At 36.7% G+C, this 14,651-nt stretch overlaps 2 protein-coding genes across 4 annotated transcripts in view; one reads left to right on the top strand and one right to left on the bottom strand.

Annotated features, from left to right (window-relative positions):
• rtf2 (replication termination factor 2) overlaps positions 1-14,651 on the top strand; it is a 43,095-nt gene that overhangs the window by 14,047 nt on the left and 14,397 nt on the right. The gene's annotated exons all lie outside the window — the stretch shown is intronic.
• Positions 1,694-14,491, bottom strand: gcnt7 (glucosaminyl (N-acetyl) transferase family member 7). Of its 3 annotated transcripts, none has more exons than XR_013822597.1 (4): positions 13,454-13,718; positions 7,744-8,721; positions 6,973-7,257; positions 1,694-5,896 (listed from the first exon to the last, which is right to left on the bottom strand). XR_013822597.1 is itself a non-coding variant. In XM_079884345.1 (4 exons), exons 2-4 carry the CDS (start codon positions 8,684-8,686, stop codon positions 5,649-5,651), a joined length of 1,287 nt encoding a protein of 428 aa, XP_079740471.1. In that variant the 5' UTR covers positions 8,687-8,721; positions 14,387-14,491; the 3' UTR covers positions 1,694-5,648. The 3 variants fall into 3 exon arrangements, 2 of the variants coding, with proteins under 2 accessions (XP_079740471.1, XP_079740470.1); XM_079884345.1 differs by lacking the exon at positions 13,454-13,718 and adding an exon at positions 14,387-14,491 and having other exon boundaries at positions 7,162-7,257; XM_079884344.1 differs by having other exon boundaries at positions 7,162-7,257.

Below are 14,651 nucleotides of genomic sequence, written 5' to 3'. Positions count from 1 at the left end.
ATACCGGTCATTTAAAAGTGTGTCAACAATTTTGCTGCATACCTTTACAATACCTTGCATGCGATTTTTCTGTTTAATAGAAAGTGACCCGTACCAACAGATAAAAGAGAAAGTGAGAACTGATTCAATAAAACAGGAATAAAACATTTCCATAAAAACAGTGTCAACATTAAAACTGCGAAGCTTACGAAGAAAGTGCATGCGCTGATGTGCTTTTTTACACACAGCATCAACCTGGGACTCAAAGCACATTTTATTGTCGATTACAGTCCCAAGATATTTGTACTGCTGCACTAGTTCAACTGGCTGATTGTCCATCACAACAGGGGAAATGACAGTGGGATTTCTTCTGAAGTCGATACACATCTCTTTAGTTTTTTCCACATTAATGTTTAAAAAGGAGGATTTGCACCAATCCATAAAATCATTCACTACAGGACCGTGTTCGGGGTCATCACTACTGAGGAGGGACACAATGACAGAATCATCCGCAAATTTAATAATATGGCGCCGTTCATGATGGCTTTGGCATTCATTTGTGTATAAAACAAATAAAAGAGGGGAGAGGACACAGCCTTGGGGGGACCCAGTAGAAGAAAAAAGTGCATCTGATAAGACACTGTTCACTCTCACCCTTTGTGACCTCACTGTTAAAAAATCCATTAGCCAGCAGATCAGTCCAGTATCAATGTTATAAGTGTTCTTCAACCTTTCTGCTAAAACATGGGGCTGAATACAATTAAAAGCAGAGGAGAAGTCAATAAATAGTAGACGGACAAGGGACTTGGCCCCCTTAAGATGTTTAAAAACCATGTTTAAAAGTGTCCCTATTGCGTCGTCCACACCTCTGCCCGACCTATAGGCGAACTGGAGAGGGTCTAACTTATCCTGTACAGTGTCCAAAAGTGCATCCTTCACTAGCCTTTCAAAAGCTTTCATGACAAGAGATGTAAGTGCCACTGGTCTGTAGTCATTGAGGGTCTTAGGAGTTTGAATCTTAGGCACAGGAACAATTATTGAGTCCTTCCAAAGACAAGGGACCCTATGCAGCTGTAGTGACAACTGAAAAATGAAGCAGAAGATGTCTGCCAGCTGGACAGCACAGTTCTTCAGAACACGACCCCCGATCCCATCGGGACCTGGACTTTTCCTTTCTTTTACACCACAAGAGTTTCAAGACCATGAATTTATCAATGGGCACAATAATATTCACAGGATTTAAATCAACATTTTTAAAAACAGACATCTCCTCACTAAAATCATGGGTATTAAAACGATACGTGTCCGGGGGTGCAAGAATTATTATTATTTTTTTAATAACCCCTTAAACCATGAATTCTGGCAAGTTTTGTGGATAGAAATGGACATTTTGAGACATACAAATTTGACATACCATCAACAGAAGGCATGATTATTGCAGCACGTACCTTGAACTGGTCACAAACAGGATTAGGACAGGATTATTCATGTTTTTCTTTTGTGTTAATTTTCAGATGTAAGGTAGAAATTTATAGTGGAAAAATGAAACTCTTTCCTCCCTCATCTGCACTACTGATCTTTTTTTCTGTAACACACTTTTGCACTTAGATACATCATCATGTAACCAGTACTTTCATTTATTTTATCCTGTAGACATTTTGAACATTAAAATCCAAATGAAACTTTTCATTTGTTTAAAAGGTGACTAGCTTGCATAGCCTATTTTACTTCACTAACCTCCAGGGACGTGCAAAGAGTTCATTAGGGGCAGGGGCTCAAATGTAAGAAAGACAATTTGCTGTGATTAATCGCAATTAATCGCATTTCCCCCAAACTTGTAATCATCAATATTTAAATATAGAATCACTAATTAAATTAAACAACACACAAAAAAGGGGGAAAAAAGAAAAGTGTCCACACAAATTGGACAGAAAATAGCCCTATATTAAAATATAAAACATCAATATATTATTCTTCATTCAGTTCTATGCAACATACTCAGATTTAACAGATTTATTTTTTGACTAATTATCAAAATAAAGTATAGTCATACAAAGCTCTTATTACCAGAGCATGTGATCAGAGCAGGTAATTTTACCATTGTTGCCCAGCATTGCTATACCAGCTCAGCAAACAGAAGTCTACTACTGAGAAATTTCACGTTATTTGAGCGGACTTTGAGAATGAAACCTAATCGCCGAACACGGAAGGGCGGGACAGCATATTTTCCATAGACAGTAAAAAAATGGACACAGCGACCCCATAGACTTAAACGGAGAAAACTTCGTACCGCTTTCTCCTTTCCACAAACACTTGCTCACTCTCCCGTGGCGTCTGTCATTGTGTCTGTCGCCGCGTCGCTTCTATTATGAGTGTGCTTTCCGCGCGCCCACATTTGAAATATTTTCATGTGAACGGCCCCTTATGACAACATGTGTAAGTCAATGTCGTGATATTACTGATCATGTGAAGATTTTGCAGCGGCGCTGAAAATCCATCGGCGCAATACATTGTAGGTGTCATTGTTACAGTGTAATTATAGATTTAAGTACTGAGTAATATTAAGCAACTACATGTACTTACTATAGGGTTAGGGTAGGATTAGGATTTGGTTGAGGGTTAATTGCATTGTAATTATGCATAAATTACTTGTATTACTATGGTAAGTACATGTAACATATATGTAACAAGGACACTGTAAAATGAAGTGTTACCCTGTTTTTTTCCTTTCAGGATTTGTTGTTAAATAGACCCTTAACCCCAGTTTTTGTGTGTGATGATTTAAGTTGACAAATTGATTCCTAATTTGAAATGTATGTAAATAGAACATTTAATTTACCAACAAACATATTTTTTGTATTTCTGCCTGGGAGTGATTCATAGAGGACTTTTACTGTATTTTTAATATAGCATGCGCTCAGTTGCGTTATGCCGTAAATACGTTAGTTTTATAACTGTGCCACACTTTCATCCACTCATCCAGTGCCAGCTGTGGACATGGATAATGATTTATTATCATAGGTGAAGATAAACTCTGTAGTTAAGCTGTCAGCAGCTTTGGCTATGTGCTTCTGTGTGCAGGTGATTTGTCATCTTGTAATGTGTGCACTTTCTATTGTGTGTGTGTTTGCATGTTTGCGGTCGGGATTGGACTGAGTTGGACCGTGGCTAATGAGTGCGACTTGTCTTTCGCTCTCAGTAGTGAATCATTAACCTCACAGTCCCCTGCCTCAGTCTAATTGTTTTCAGGCTCAGCTATCTGACGTTTCTCTGTGGCATTTGTCTCAATTAATTCAAGCATAATGGCGGAAATGGGGGGGGAACTGCATCCTGAAGTCCATCTCTTCTCCAAGCCTGCAGACTGGAGCGTGCCTGTTGTGCTGTGCTTGGACAAACATTCACCAACATTTGAATATAGAATATAAACCCCTAATGGTTATCCATTTCCAAGCAAATTTTTAACTATTCTTGGTGCTGTTAATCATAACCTGTGGTTATGTATTGTGTTACACGCATCTAGCTTTTTCTGTGTTGAACATCTGACCAGAAATCAGCAGAAATCACCCTGTAAATTATAAATATTTAGTAAAGTATCAGCTAGGGCTGCTTTTGGTAAATATGAACAAAGAAGCCTGTGAAAATAGATTTGGAGTGTTAATCCTTTTGATCTTTTATTTAAAAAATGGACAAAAATCAAACCTTTCATTGAAGTAAAACAATTGAAAAAAGGGGTAAAATCTCATTATGAAACATTCTCTAATTGGCCACAATTAATGGCACCCTTTTATTCAATACTTTTTGCAACCTCCTTTTGCTAAGATAACAGATGAGATGCCATTCCTCCATATAGAATCTCTCCAGATCCTTCAAATTCCCAAGTTCTTGTTGATATACTTTCCTCTTCAGTTTGCTAGAGTTCAGGTCAGGGGATTGGGATAGCCATGGCAGAACCTTAATTTTTTTAGTTAAGGTTGACCAAGTGACCAATTTTTTTATTAATTTTGAGGTTTGTTTTGGATCATCGTCCTGGTGGAAGATCCAACCACGGCCCATTATTTCTATTTCTATTTCAATCCATTATGCCATGTATCTGAACAAGATGTCCAGGATCTCTGGCAGAAAAATTGGCCCACAATTTCACCAATTTCTACTATGTAGATCCAGCGTTAGGAATGCACCGATACCATTTTTTCAGAACCGATCCGATCCAATACCAAAAATTCTGAGTATCGGCCGATACCGATCCGATACCAGCGCAGTTCTTTTTTTAATTAAGTAGAATTTCTCTGTGTTGAACTCATAATCACTCTTTTGTGTGTTAAATACAATCCACTTAATACAGACAACTTCATTATAAAGAAAAACAACAAATCATAAATATATATGGTCATAATCTATGACAAAAATGCTATTATAAACTAGATTAGTGGATAATTCAGCAGTAAAATTTACTCTAGAAAAATCACGAGTGCACAATAATTTTATAAAATCTGAACATTTAGTGAAAAAAACATTATTTAGTGGGGAACAAATAAGAGACAATAAGTGTAGCACTAAATCATGAAAAACAAGATAAAAAATCTAAAAGATATAAACATTTTTGGCTATATATACTATAAAATTAAGACTTTTTTTAAATGTATAGCACAGCTGTTTAATGAGGCAGCAACATATGATAGGACAGAACAAGAAAGGCTATTAATATTCTTTCATTGCGCAAAAGTATTATGATACTCTCTACTCCAGTGTTGTTGTGAACAGACACCTGATAGAAAGTAACATGATTAAGGTACAGCAATACAGTCCAGCAAGATAAAGTAATTTTATGTGAAACCATAGACCTTTATCTACAGATCAAGTATAATAATAGTAACATTGAATCACCTTGGAGAGAGTTTCAACGTGTTGACTGTCGTGACCGAGCTGTTTGATGCTGAATGGAGAATGACTGACAGCCGCAGCTGAGGGAAGAGTTTACGTGAACTTGAATTTAACGACTTAAATATTCATTTCTACCTCACATTATACTATAGAATGGCTTCAGAACACTTATAATAAACTTTTTAAATATAAACTCTTATAATAAACTTTTTATAATAAAAATTAAAGCTAATTTGCATTGGCTCCATGTTGTAAAAGAGAATTTTCTAAAGTTACTAAAGAGGCACATTTATTAAGACCACAGTGGAAATGAAAGTACTTGATGTATACAGCAGTTGAATGACAGCGCTAAAATATGTGAACAATGTTGAAATCATAATTTCACAATATTTACTTCTTTAGAGATGTTAATTTCAAAGGAATTTTACAGTTTATCAAATTGAGAAACAGTGCATTATACAGCAGTTAATAAATAAAATAAATTACTAAATGTACACCACAATACTCAACACTCACATAACAATCAGTGTGTTTACAACATTTAAACATCATGAGCTGCACTGCCACGTGACGTGAATATTGTCATGACACATTTACACTCTAAAGCAAAAAATGTTTCTGGTAATCCTATTTCACCATGCACAATGTGGTGATGGTAGTTTGACCTCAAGGGGAACTGACATTTGCTGTTTTTTGAGGTTTGTGAGCATGCAGAAGTTGAAAAGTCTGTAAACGGTGTGAAATTCTCTTTCTTTGTGACTTGTCTCTGTCATTTCTGTGATTATTGGTCAGACACAGTCCTCAGGAGTTAAAGTGAGAGTGCTGTTGCTGATTTCCACCTCTGTGGTGAGACGCCATGATGGCTGAATGGGAACAGAAGCTTGCTGGAGAACTTTATGCCTGTGCCACAGTTCCAGACAATCCACGGCCTCTGGGAAGCTTGCGGTCTCAAATTTATTAGCAAACATACCATCTCTTTCGATAATCCATGGTAAATCGCCAGTCCCGAAAATGCAGATATCTCTGATGTATTTTCCTGTAGAAACAAACAGTTTTTTTGATATCCATTCACACGAAATTGCAACCCTATGTCTACCTCAGGAAAATAAAGTCTGTTATTGGGAAGTTGGGTAAATGGTAAATGGACTGCTTTTAAACTATACTTAAATGGGTAATTACACTGTAACAATGACACCTTAAAATAAAGGGTTACACTTTATTTTAAGGTGTCATTGTTACAGTGTAATTATACATTTAAGTACTGAGTAATATTAATTAACAACATGTACTTACTATAGGGATAGGGAAGGCTTAGGATTTGGTTGAGGGTTAGTTGCAGGTAATGATGCATAATTTACTGTTATTATTATGGTAAGTACATTTAACATATGTAACAAGGACACTGTAAAATAAAGTGTTAGCAAATAAAGTGTAACCGGAATAAACTACATAAACTTAAGCCTGCATTTAAGCGGTTAAATGCACTTGAATCACCAAATGCTTTAATGATGCATAATTAATGTATATAAAGTTTTTACTTATGTCTTAAGGACAGGACAAAACATCTGGGGCCAGATTTACTAAACGGAGCAAATTAGCGTGAGATCGCAATCCCATAAACAGATTGCAGTGGAAAGGTCTGCGGTGGATCTACTGATGATGCACAAATTAAAGGTCACAGATGCAGCTGCTAATTTCCATTACAACCAATGCAATCTACCAAGAGCAGCGCAAATTAACTTAAAAAGAGTAGCGGCGATGATAATAGTTGCAGGTAATCTACTAACAACATGCACGGCACATTAAAAATAACGTGGATTGGCAAACGATATGTTCGGATAACATCTTCCTCTGGCATTCCATGTAAATAAACACGAGTGGAGAAAAGTCTCTCACACGCTCTTGTTCTCTTGCGGTTTCTCCTCCTATAGCAGCATGTCAAGCGCAAAATGTTTTAAGACATGCGGCGTTAAGTAATGCTTCAAATTGACTTCTGCAAATCACGTCGCATGATTTATTTAAATGCTCTCCGCCCATTAATTTGCCGTATGAAAGGGAAACTACTGCAAATGCATATGCAATAAGTTCAGTTGCAAAAATACCTGTCCACACCTTTTCATTAATTTTCTCACTGCATTTCTCTATTGAATCCTGACTTGTAGTTTTTTAGTGCCAAAGGAGGGTTTGTGCTGGCACAAGCTGATAGTAAATCTGGAATCAGAATCGGATCTGATCGTGAGGTGCCTAAAGATTCCCACCACTTGATATAAATCCAATGTTTTAGTCAAGAAGTGTTTGCACCTTTACATCCCTGGTGTGTTCTTCCTTCTTGGTCCCTCCATTTGATTGCACGAATGTTACCTTCCCATTCGCCGTCTACGCGGCTGCCAGGTGCTTCTAAAACAAAAAAACAAAAAACATGGAAGATGAGTTTTATGATTTGGAGATTATATGCTTCTGAACAGTTCTTTGTCATCAGTATTACTTCTCATATCTTGCTTGATCTCTTGAACTAACATGCAGTCAACAGCGCTTCTAAAAACCACCCAGTCTTATGATTATTGACCACACTGACACTATCACATGAGAGCACGACTTAAACTAAATTGAGCTGCGTGATGGCACTATTGTTTTTTTAGAGCTACTTTATGGCTGAATTAAATTTGTTTCATAACTGATAAATTTCTCAGCATTGACTGTTATTGAACTGAATTGAATCAACGCTGAACTGCTTGAGCTGAATAATAGACACTATTATCTTTTTCGAGCTGCTTTACAACAGAATTTGTCTCCTATTTGATCAAGTTTGCATCATTGGTTGGTTATTGCTGTGAAGCTGCTTTAAAGCGATTGGCTTGACCTGATTATTGCATTTTGGCTTACCCTTAATGTGGTTTAGCGTCACCCAGTAATGCTCATCTGGGCTGAAGGTGTCTCTAGACCACTCCAGCAAGTCTTTGGCCACTGGGTCGCTGAGGACAAACTCCACAAACGGTCTCGTCAAAGAATAATAAGCGGTCCCGAAGTAAATGGTCAGATTGTGTGGAGGTGGTCCCTTCTTTGGACCTTTGGCCCTTGGTGCCACATGGTTGCCCTTTTCAACATATGAAAACACTGTCCTGTGCTTCATACTGGGTGGCTGCTTGACTCCCGGCGTCATGTTCCTGTCTTTCCATTCAGATCCTTGGCTATACCGGATTAACTCCAGGTTGCTCTGGGTGGGGAAGTCCTGGCCACACAAATTTATAACTCTTCTCCATTTTATGGGAGACTTCACCAGGTCTTTCATGCAGTTGATGTCAGCCTGCAGACGGGAAAAGCCAGCATAGGTCACCTTTTCGCTGACGGACGCCAGGAAGACGTTCGGGAAGCACCCAGATAGGCTTCTGACCCTTGTCTTGTATTCTTCCAGCGCTTTATCGTCGATGTGAATGCAGTAGACGTTCTGCGGCGCGTAGATGGCTCTCAGTAGCCGCACAAACGTTTCCAGCTCTTTGTGTATGGTGATGATGAAAGCCAAAGGAAAGTCTTCCTCTTCTTTGCTCAGTGGTGCCATAATAAAGTGTAGCTCTGACTGCAGTCGAGTGCAGTTTGAGTCTGGTTTAGGCTCATAGCTGATTCTCTTACAGTCTTTTCGCTGCCATTGAAACCCAGGAGTTGCAGGTGGAAGAATGTCACAGGTCTTGGAGGCTGACAGAGATTGGCTGTCATTTGTAGGAATGGGTGCATTGGATATATTGGCTTTCAGGTAGATGGCAGAACATATTAGGACACAGATTCCCAGGCAGAAGAGAAAACTGCACTTGGTGTTCTCAAGCTGGACCATAATAGTCCAACATCTGAAAAGCAGCTATAGACCTCCTAAAACAGAACAGAAGAGCAAAATAATCAGAGAAGCAATTATCTCAACAAGGGGGAGTATTAAAACATTAATTGCAATCTATATAATTCCCTTTCCACCTAGAAAAGTAGTTCTAACTCTAAGGTTTAAACATCTAAACATGCAAAAAACTAATCAAATCATCTAATTATGCCTTCAGACAATGACATAAAGGTGGATAATGAACATTAAACTCCCAAGCAGCTTTAGAGTAGATGTGTGTTTGAGCTCTCCTCTAAGCTGTTTTGTGAATTCATGGGCAGAAGTAATCATATCATTAAGTACATGAAGAAACATCTGCAGTATTTTTGAACAGGGTGTCTTCATTCCTCAGGAGCATTTTTATCTCTCATAATGACGCATAGTGATAAAATATCTCAGTGAGAGGACGAACGTCTTCTCCCCTGGATATAACTCTCTCGTGTCACTCTTTTCTAAGCACAGAAACCCTCGGGGTTCGTTTTAATAGCGCCCCAGAGAGCTGCGTTCACCACGAGGTCTGGTAAAGGTCCCAGTTGCTGGACACAAAGGAGCTGTGGATATCAGTTTTGTCTTGGTAATGTAAGTTGTTTAATGAACCCGCGGGGGCTTGTATAGCACGCTGACATGGTCCATTGGCACATTAAAGAATGAAAAGCACACACTGTTCTATCAGCATCATATAGTGTTTAGAAGTTTAAGATATGGCAAAATCAGTTCTAGTTTAAAGCCATCCAGCGGAGTGAAAAAATGGTGTAGTGGGATTTTAAGAACATATTTTCGATGATAGCACCGTATGACATAACATTTAATTAGAAGGTGTGACTGTGAGTTTCACTTGATGTATAATGTACACTTTGTAATAAATAAGATTATTATAATTTTTTTTTAAGTAGTATTTTGTGCTCACCATAGCTGCATTTATTTGATTATAAAATACAGTAATATATGTGAAATAATATTATAATTTAAAAAAACTGTTTTCTAATTTAGTAAAATGTAATTTATTCCTGTGCTGCAAAGTTGAATTTTCAGCATCATTACTCCAGTCTTCAGTGTCACATGATCCTTCAGAAATCATTCTAATATACTGATGTCTTTTGACCGATAGTGAACGTCACAATATAGTAAGGGTGTTTTGCGATGAACAAAATAACAAATCAAAGATTGGAGATGGTTTCATTTCAAACTATTTTATCAATACATTTTATTATTGAAGGATTAACTACTTGTTCTGCACAGAACGCTTATTAATGCTTGCTGCTTCTCATTGTGTAGAGTGCAAATCAGCAAAAACATCAGAATTGCAGGAAGGATGCTGTGGGTTTTCACGAGCATTTTTGAGAGTTCAAAATGGAGAACAACACTAGTTGATGCTTGTTTGTTTTTTGAAACACACATTTGCACAGATAAGCTGATTAATGAATTATTAATTATAATTTTTTCTTGTAATAGTTGCTCAGTATTGTTGAAAAAACAATTGAAACATCTAAAGCAAATGTTTATAGTTTCAAAAGTAAGCCATTTTATATCTCGGAATGATTAATTAAGGCAATGTTTAGATGAAACATGAACTTGAACTATAAACTCGTACCTAATCTACAGCAAAATGTACTTAGTGCTGTATGTATGTTTCAGGCACTTTGAATTAGTGTTGGTACGATACTGGAATTGCCTAATTCGATACGATACCTTGAAAAATATTGATATTTGTTACCATTTTCAATACCACAGGAAAAACTGTCATATATATTCCGACATGCAGATCTCAATTTTTTTTGATAATTTGGGTAATTTTGTTCTAATAGCTTACACACCACACAGGGAAGCTTTATTTGAATCGTTGACTTACATTTACCAAAGAAGACAAGTAAGCAGTCAGTAATAAAATTAGAACAAATAAACAAATAGCAAATGATAGCGCAAATAAATACAATAGATTAAAGAGACAAGATAAGTAAACATGGCTTTAAGTTTTTTCAGGTGGGTCTGACCGTATCGTATATTCAGGTAAGAAATACTACAGAAATGAAAGGAATCAAATGGTTTAGTAGGAATTTACACAACATTCAATTTATTTTTCAACTATTTACGTTCCAAAACTGACTGTATTTACCTGAATGCCCAGCAAGACAGGCATTTTTGATGTGTTTGACCATTTAAACACAATACGCCACAAAAAAGAAGTACATTTTGTTCTCCCAGTACCACTTCTATAGATCAGTGGTGTGCGCACGAAACAATTATGCACAATACAAGCACTATTAACCCTCTGGGCTTCTTCGCCCGAAAACGGGCGAAAACTTGAACGTTTCGAATTGTTTAATTTTTTTGCTTCATCGGATGGGGGTGAAACTTGGTGACTTTTCTTTTATTACCTATATGAACACACAAAAAAATCAAGGAGATGATTCTGATATGTTAAAGGGTCGTAAAAAAAAAAGTCACACTTAGCTTCCTCCCGCCAGAAAACGGGCGACATAGGAAATGAATGGGAAATACGAAAAAATAGGAAAACTCAGAGAAACTTTTGGTGGTACAAGCTACAGATCAGCCACTGTGCTGAAAAAAAGTGTACAGCAATGAAGGGGTGACACTCTAAAACATCAAGAGTGCAAAAAAGACACCCTCCCCCCCCCCACACACACACCTACACACACAAACACACACACACACACACACACACACACACACACAGAGAAATGAACTGGTAAGACTGAAACAGCACATTTTGCCCCAAACTATATAAAAATTATATAATCATAATAACTCCAAAACTATAACAAGGAGAGTCAAAAGGTAGGTATCGTTTGAAAGAACTCTTTTTAAATTTTTTGAAAATATAAATTACATTACATTTGGACATTGTCCTGCCAAGAAACGGCGGATAAAAGACAATATATATATATAATTTTTATTATGATTTTGCATATCTTTCTTATTTGTCATGGAATAACTCAGGAAGGAAATAAGGTAGGAGGAAAATTCTTTTTTAGTGAAGTCCCCCTACATGTTAGCTGCATCTGGATAAAAAATTAATAATTTTTGGATAAAGGAATAAAAAATTACAGCATTTTGAAAAGAGATAGCCTTTTTGTACAGTCTTTGACCCCCTTATGGGCAATTTTTTCTCCATGAAGAATATCTTGTCATAAAAGCAATAGATTATGTTAATTTTGGGCTCATTTTAATTGTAATAATATGCTGTAAAAAATGAAGTGCCATTTTCAATTATCTGAGAATGTTTCATGAGCTGTATGATGTTTTTGACACATTGCAGTACATTATTTTATAGATTATGAAAAAAAAGAAATTCTATTTATCAGCAAATTACTCAGCAATACTTAAGAGTTTTTCAAAGTGGATACATTCACTGTAAAGTTCAGACTCTAAGCTTTCAAATGACATCAACTTTGTGTTAATCAAGGCAAGATTTTTGAAAAATATGGTAATGAATATTTTCGCAGCTAGGTGGCGCCTGCTGGCGGTACACTTGGTTTTAGAGGGATTACTCAGCACTCGTTAGGAATTAATAAATGTAATTAGATGCATTAATAAGATGAGCTCCTAAGCTTTAAAATGATATATAATTTGTGTTGTTCCATTCAGTGGTTGATTAGTAATAAATTGTTTTCTTTCCGAATGGGAATAAATCAAATAAATAAATAAAAAAGCTATAGGCCGCCTATAGGCGGTTATAGGACATGACACAAATTAATAAATTTTGAAGCCACTAGGTGGCGCTCTTCTCACTTGAAAATTTTTTTTTTTAGGCCTGCACTCTAATTTGATGTGAAATGTTGCATTTATTGAAAAATAAAATAAATAAAATAAAAATATATATATTAATTCTAATGGAAAAAATAGCTAATAAAAATTATATAATTAATGCAAACTATCATAAAAAATTCTAAAAATTCTAAATAATAATCAGAAAACATTATAGAACAAAAATATATTTGATTGGTTATCCTGGGAAAAAGTAAAGTAAGATTTTAAGGCTTCGCCCGTTTTCGGGCGGGAGGAAGCTAAGTGTGACTATTATACGAAGAAGCCCAGAGGGTTAAACCGCAGCGAATGAGACGACCAAGAGAGGATGTGAGAGGAGGCTGGTGTGTGTGTCGATTTGCCATCAGAGAGAAGTGAGCAAGAATGCACAGTTGATAGCAGTGTATCGATCCTATGGAAAAGGAGTATTGGAACCGTTTCAGATAATATCAAAATATTTATATTGACAACACTACTTTGAAAAGAAAAACACCTGTGCTGTGCTAGATTTTTATTGGTAATGCAATCTCTTGCTTTGTATTGAAACATGATTCATGTGAATTTTTTTTTCTTTTCTTTTTTTTCTAACGGAGTAGTTGTTAGATATCAAACAGACTTGTAAAGCACCTGCTAAATTTACAAAAGTAAATGTACAATCAAAGATCAGCAGAATTAGAGTATCGATTTCATGAGGTAACAACGTGCTGATGGAAAGACATTAACAGGTTTTCGGTTTGTCGTTTTACTAATAGTGTATAACCAGCCTTTAAATGCAGATTAACATTTTTATGTATTTTTATATATCAAATTAAATGCCTGATTTTTTTTTTTTTTTTTCTTAGATTTATTTGTAGTTACAAGGAAAACAAAACCTCTACACAGTCTCTCTTCTACATGTTTTGGTTTTCTGAAACATAAGCAAGTGTTTTTAGACAGCCCAACAAATCCATGATTCAGTGACCCTACCTTTTAGCTCAAGCCGTATCCACTCCTGTTAATGGGAAATGTGATTAAGCATTCACAGATGTACTCGGGGACGCCGACTTCCGCATTACCTCTATCTAAAGTGCTCCACCTTGACTAGAAATCCACATCTAAGCAGCTACTGTCAGTGCATCTGCGTTTCTGAGAGGAAATGGCTTCGGGTGTTGTTATGATGTCGACACTGTCCTCCCACGACTGTGTGATTTGGCTGCTCGGTTACACTCCCCGTGAGAGGAGAGGAGGAGCATAAGGAGGTGAAAAATGGTTGGTCCAGCTCAAGCAGTAATTTGCACCTCTTTTGGTCTTTAACACTCCCACGTTTCTTGTCTCAGAAGATTGTAACAGTAATGGCAGTTTAATATTAGCAATGTCTAACCCGTTCTGTAACCTGTTGTGTTGAGAACTGGTTTATCCACATCCAACTTTACGTGGTTTCAGACTTGCCAAGTTGCCTAGTGAACGGCTTTGGGGGATTAGTTGCTAATTGGTTTGACTCATGCATAAAATTAAAATTCTGTCAATATTTTATTCATTTATTTAACCTTTATTTAACCAGGAGAGAACTTAAAATCTCTTTTACAGGAGTGTTATCTAAATACACATATAACAAAAAAAAACAATACAACACTCAATAAGATATCATTGAAAGTACAATCTTTGATCTTTGAATGTGAACATGGACTGTCAAGCTTTAAAAAAAAGAAGAAAACAAAAAAGAAGCCCTGTAAAAATATCCCATACAACTACTTCAGCTGTCCATATGAATTAGCTTTGTGTAAATAAAAGATCAACATGTACATTATCGCAAAACAATTTGGAATGATGTGCATTGACTAAATTGACTACGATATGATCAGGTTTTGTATCATTTGTTTAGCAGATGTGTTGCAGATTTGTTTCTCTCTCCATTTTTACCTTCATACTTTTCAACTCCGTTTGCTCGCTCCGCCTCCTGTACTCTTTGTCAGGCACTTGGTTTCCAGATAAATTTGATTCCAGAAGCATTACCTCCTTGTTTTTTCCCACCTGAGCACAGAGAGAGAAAAGATGTGACCTGTTGTGAGCCCAAGAGCCGACAGCCAGTGTTTGCTGATCAGCGAGAGAGATTAGCGCTTTTGTGTTTGCCAGAACTGCTTGTGTGCAAGACAATGGCTACTGCTGAATTCCTCACATTAGAGTG

Source organism: Squalius cephalus (assembly GCF_949319135.1).
Source record: "Squalius cephalus genome assembly, chromosome: 10".
NCBI lineage: Eukaryota > Metazoa > Chordata > Actinopteri > Cypriniformes > Leuciscidae > Squalius > Squalius cephalus.
Note: the sequence above shows the minus strand (reverse complement) of the source record. Positions and strands in the feature narration are given on the sequence as shown.